We start from the raw sequence: 6,038 nt of genomic DNA on the forward strand, positions 1-6,038 counted from the left end.
TCCACTGTCTGGATTGGTACGGCTTCGACGACGGTTTCTGCCCCAGTTTGAACTGCCCGTAACCAAACTTCCTCAAAACCGTGAAACGCGTTCACTTGTTTCCCGATTTGAAAAGTTCCGAGTATAAACTGTACAGCATGGGATACGCTCATGAACATCCCAAAAGTCTCCGATTCATCAAATAAAAGAGTACAGAGGCATATATTGAAGTCATATAAGAGAAAAAACGCTGTGGCACTCCACATATGATGGTAAGAAAAGTAGTACATGAAAAACGATCAGCAAACGAATAATTGAAAATTATGTTGAATCTCATAGCTAATCTGTTTGTTTTTTATAGGTCATGGAATGGCCAATTTCAAGAATCGTAATGAAGGGTTCATGGTATCGTGCTGGCATCGGATTAGAAAAGTTATTGCCAGGGAAGGTCTTTTGCAACACATGGAAGCCGTAACGGGAGAGAGTTATGTTGAACCTGCCTTGCGGGTCCAGGTTGTTGTACTTGCCATCTATCAGTCGGTGTGGAACGTACAACCACCCCATGAAACAATTACCATAATTGAACACGATCTTCATGATAGGTGCACGCGTCTCCGCGTTGTAGAAGCCTGCCAGCGTGCCCCCATCAACCACGTAGAACCTCAGGACGAGGAGGAGCAGGTTGAAAATGGGACTGGACATAGAGACTATATGATAGAGTTACTTAACTTGGAATCTTCGATGAATCCACTGTTATAACAGACTGCACGCGTGCGATGGTTCTGATAGCTAAAGCGCTCCACGGTGGAGCCTCCACTAATGGTGGAGACTCTGTCATAGTCGATGGCAACCATGACCGAGAGTGTGAAGTGCCCCTCCTTCGAACTCAAGAGGGAATCTCTCGTCCACTACCCATCGCTAAGACCACGAGACATTATAGATGGAGATCCTTTATACGGGGATATTGGAAACTATTCTAATCGATAGGTCGAGGCAGTGTTGATGTCCGGTGTCTCCTGTCGGTCCTTTGCGTCAACGCAAGCCGACATTAGCTGTAACGATTTGAACCAAACGTGTCTTTGAACCACCTAAGGCGGCTACAGACTCAAGAGCTAGTAACGTTCAATAGTCGAGTTGGTAGTATAAGATGTATATCTCATGCTACCACTAAGGTACGCAAGCACAAGGAGTAGCTTGCACGCAAGTTCAGAATGAAGACCCTCTCTGGCGCACATACTGGTCGAGTGTGAGGGCGATTTCAGAGGAGCGATTTTCGCCCGCTCCCTGCCGACCATACCTGAGATGCAGTAGAGCTGCTCTAAGGGTACTTTATTGCGTCTTATGGCATCCGTGCAACCGTTTTCAGAAGTTTCGCTCTGCTGCATATCCAACTGCCCGTAACATCGACCCGTTGAGATTCTTTCTTGGCAAGACATCTCTACAGATGTTTTTCAACTCGGCATTTCGAGGATGTAGTGTGCTATTCATTTCTACTCCAAAATTGAAAGGGTTGACGGTTCGTGGTTTTTACACGTTTACGTATCAAATTGGCAAGCACTGTAGATGGTGAGTGTTGTTGAATCAGCCACGTCGAGGCTCTCAGAACTTTACTCAACACGAAGAGGCCGCAAACCAGAACTGCGATTGTTTATACCAGATAGAAATCCCATGGATAATCGTCATCGACCAACGAAGATCCGCGATATCGAGTTACACTGCACAGTACTTGGTACACTGAGGAGTTCAGCAATGGTGACAACACTACCGAAGGAACGGATATAAAAAAGGTGAAACCTTCTGGAACCACGGCTTTCAGAATCGTGAGGGTCAACCACGGTTTGCCGGAAAAATGAGTGTTATATCCGAAACATTCTGATATAGTCGGTAAAATGATATTGACCTCATGCTCCGTGCACACGACAATAGCAGCCGTTGGAAGTGCCCTCCTCGATATTCGGTGTACCAACCTAAGCATTGCCCCACCTTCGTGTGTCACAGCTCGGAAAACGCACCTACTCGTGGATTCGATTCGATTGGGATCCTCAGCAACCACCGTTTATACACTTGCTCCGTGCCTCTGCTACGACCGACTTCAACATAGATCCCAATCGTTCATATCTCTCAGCTCGAGTTGACCAACTCACTACATTCCGAAATCGTACCGAAACAATGAAGGATTGTGTCCTGTAGATGATTCCCAGTTGACTGTGAGAATACCTCCTTGGCTAAAGTGTAATGCAATCAAGGAGAATGTTGTAAAGATTAGCATAGCGCTGAAGAGTGGGTCTTAACAACAAATCCTGATGGACCTCTATATCTCTTCAAGTATCCTCTTCATCATGCTCTCGATGAACCCTAAGGGTTCAACTCCATAGTCGTCGGAACAACTTGAGCTGTTCAATCCACGTCATCATGTATTTTCGAATGAGAAAGACAAGATATTTCGGAAGCGGTCTACAACAGGGAATTATATGATGATCAAGAACTAAGCCCATTGATTTACACTGAACCAAATGCACTTGTTATATTCAACCCTAAGTTGGAAGAAGAGAACTATGTGCTCTTCTTAATGGTAACACGACAAAAAGAGCTCCGGTGAACTGAAGAGAGCAGTGACGCTTATCTACTACGATAAGTACGGACACCATCACAACCGCACCTTGTTACCGAGCTAATGATGTCACGAAGATGAATTCCAGTCAAAACCGCTACAGCAATGACTAGCAGGTCTGATAGCTACTCACTGGGGAGCAAATGAAGAGCAAAGACCAGCACCCTTCTCAGTGGCAGTGGAGGCGACAACAAGACCAACAATAAGGCCGTACAGACCCAAAGCTTCGGCAAAGATAAGAATCAAAATCATACCCACGAAAAGCTTGGGCTGTTGGGCATTGGCGCGGACACCAGAGTCACCGACGATACCAATGGCGAGACCGGCGGCAAGGGAAGAGAGACCGACAGTGAGACCGGCACCAAGATGGGCGTAGCCAGAATATTGAGAATAGGTGGCGGGGGTATCCATCTTACCGTTGATAATAACGGAAGTAATAAGACCGTAAATACCCAAGACACCGGCCATAACGACAGGGATGATTGATCGCATGACGAGGTCGGGTCTCATGACACCCATTGAGCAGATACCAACACCGGACTTGGCAGTACCTTACAAGAATTGTAATAACAACGAGAAAGTAAGAGAGAGTTCGATGACTTACCGTAGGCAGCTCCGAGGTTGGCGAAACTGATGGCAGCGGTGATCCCCATGAAACCGAAGAAGGCAGAGCTGGGCTCACAAGCGGCGAGAGCGGTCGAAGCAGCGAACATTGCGAGATGGACAGGATACTCACTAATCGAAAGAAGGAGATGTGTGGAGAGGTGGTGAAGTAACAATACACAGCAAGTGAACAAGTGGTGTTGAATTGCAAATGCAGATGGACGACAGCGCTACTTGGTACTCGTAGGCGGTCCCTTGAGCGCAGCTTAAGCTACCGAAGCCGATCTTGCTCGTCAGCCAACCGACACTTCAACAACGACCAGCATTTTGCCAATGCCACAAATAACGTCATTTCAACGATCAGAGAGTATGTTCCAAATGAACAGCGGGACTATTACTAATTCTGAAGGGGTTGGAATGAGCTTAGAGGAGCACGACCCGTGACCACTAAGCGCCGGTAGGGGGCATTGTGTGACGCTGTCCCCTTCTCTGAAGGGCCTTCAGTAGTAGTGGTTCATAGAGGTGGTCATCGATCATCCAAGTGGAGTTGTATGTTGGCAATTCAAAAAAATTTCGGGACGCAATTCGCTGCTGGGGAAAATTACCTATCCCAAAGAGTTTTGCCATCTCTCAAACTCACCCTTCACCTTCTATTCCGCGTCAATCACACCTAGCAAATTAGATATCGTTCAAATAGAGAAGAGTCCAACCGATATAACTACACGAGTCGAGAGTTATATCACCTGGTTCTGTCTTCGCACAAAACCAACGCTCGTTCGTGCCATTCCACTCTTATCGATAGCGTCGACCACTCCACAAGAGAAGTGTAAAACTGCCCAAAAAGAAGCCACAGTGACCATTTATGAGTCGCACCTACTATAAATCCGACTCCAATCTAGTCGCTGAACACGAACCCATGAGTTCACATGTAACTCTCAAGTAAGGAAGAATACCCTCCTCAGCCACCTACCGTTTATCCTTCCACGACATCGATCTCACATCAAACCCACACGTTGAATTGAAGACATATTTGAAACCCAACAATGGTCAAAGACTAAGCGAGTAGATGTTTCACGGCGCAAACTTGGAAGAAAAAGGCTTACACCACAATGTTGCTTGAATGATGATAATGGTAACTGTAGTAGGAAAGGAGCTCAGCAGCGAGACCAGCATCAGTGCTACAACGAACGTCTCCGTCAACTGCTGAAAGAATCGCCATTTTACTTATCCAACGACAGCATCGTCAACAGCCACTCCGCTACTAAGCAATAGTGTGATAAAAATACAGAGGTAATCCAATATGGATTTGGAACACGTACTTAAACGCAGTATCATCCTATCGCCTTCTCACACGGCAACCATCGAAGATCATCATTGGGGTCAATGGTGACAGTTTACTGGGGAGCAAATGAAGAGCAAAGACCAGCACCCTTTTCAGTGGCAGTGGAGGCGACAACAAGACCAACAATAAGGCCGTACAGACCCAAAGCTTCGGCGAAGATAAGAATCAAAATCATACCCACGAAAAGCTTGGGCTGTTGGGCATTGGCGCGGACACCAGAGTCACCGACGATACCAATGGCGAGACCGGCGGCAAGGGAAGAGAGACCGACAGTGAGACCGGCACCAAGATGGGCGTAGCCAGAATATTGAGAATAGGTGGCGGGGGTATCCATCTTACCGTTGATAATAACGGAAGTAATAAGACCGTAGATACCCAAGACACCGGCCATAACGACAGGGATGATTGATCGCATGACGAGGTCGGGTCTCATGACACCCATTGAGCAGATACCAACACCGGACTTGGCAGTACCTTACAAGAATTGTAATAACAACGAGAAAGTAAGAGAGAGTTCGATGACTTACCGTAGGCAGCTCCGAGGTTGGCGAAACTGATGGCAGCGGTGATCCCCATGAAACCGAAGAAGGCAGAGCTGGGCTCACAAGCGGCGAGAGCGGTCGAAGCAGCGAACATTACTTGAAAAGTCGGGGTAAGTAAAACTCACTTGAACAACTAAAATCATTTATTCATCTCAACTTCAGTTCACAATTGATTCACGAATTTGCCCACATCGAAGCTCAAGCGGGGAACTCGACAAGTTTGCATCACCAGGATCAGCTTGCTAGATGAAGGACGTACGACTGATTGTGATGCGATGTACCATGGACCAACATTAACCTGCCAAGTGCTCAGCTTCCCGAAGCGCAGGAACGGCTAAGTAGGAAGTTACAAGATTTCAAGATCTCAAGTGGGCTGCTGCCTACACTGATGTTCAAGCAAATGTACTTTCTATAATAAAGTGACTATTTGAAAGTTAAACCTACAAAATGATGTCGATCGACAAAACTACTCGATTCCTGGTGGAATATTATCGAGTCGTTGATCGATTTGGGGCCGGTATGCCGCGAATGGACCTGTTTTGTATCTTACACGCTCAACCTCAAGATACTTATTTGATACACTCAGTGAGTTCAACACCTCCAGAAATAGACTCATAGGCTTTCAAATGACGCAGCCGATTGTGACCTTCAAAGCAAAGTTTTCATACACATTCTGCCCAATTCACATCCGGTCATGAAAAACATGCATTTCGAAGATAAGTTGAATCGATGGCTAGGAGCCGTAGTTTGTCATCTAGACTGATACATGACATGAAAAAATCAAAAACGAACTCCCGCATCTCTTCTGACAAATACTGTGCGAGCTCATGAATGATTTTAAGAATGCAGGGCTCCACAGCAGAGGTAACGGGCAGCTATCAGGTTGATAAATTCTTCGAACCACCCTTCATTCTCAGGTGCTTTGTCGTTGATGAATTGTATCGAATCGAGTGTCGAATTT

At 46.3% G+C, this 6,038-nt stretch overlaps 2 protein-coding genes across 2 annotated transcripts; both read right to left on the reverse strand.

Moving 5' to 3' along the window:
* Positions 1-2,719: 2,719 nt before the first annotated feature.
* Pmar_PMAR024238 (vacuolar ATP synthase 16 kDa proteolipid subunit, putative) lies at positions 2,720-3,303 on the reverse strand (the record flags this gene model as incomplete). Its single annotated transcript, XM_002769289.1, has 2 exons — positions 2,720-3,141; positions 3,195-3,303. 2 exons carry the CDS (start codon positions 3,301-3,303, stop codon positions 2,720-2,722), a joined length of 531 nt encoding a protein of 176 aa, XP_002769335.1.
* Positions 3,304-4,587: 1,284 nt separating this feature from the next.
* Pmar_PMAR024239 (vacuolar ATP synthase 16 kDa proteolipid subunit, putative) lies at positions 4,588-5,171 on the reverse strand (the record flags this gene model as incomplete). Its single annotated transcript, XM_002769290.1, has 2 exons — positions 4,588-5,009; positions 5,063-5,171. The coding sequence occupies 2 exons, from the start codon at positions 5,169-5,171 to the stop codon at positions 4,588-4,590; spliced, it is 531 nt and encodes a 176-aa protein (XP_002769336.1).
* Positions 5,172-6,038: the final 867 nt, after the last annotated feature.

Source organism: Perkinsus marinus, assembly GCF_000006405.1.
Source record: "Perkinsus marinus ATCC 50983 genomic scaffold scf_1104296966178, whole genome shotgun sequence".
NCBI classification, from domain to species: domain Eukaryota; phylum Perkinsozoa; order Perkinsida; family Perkinsidae; genus Perkinsus; species Perkinsus marinus.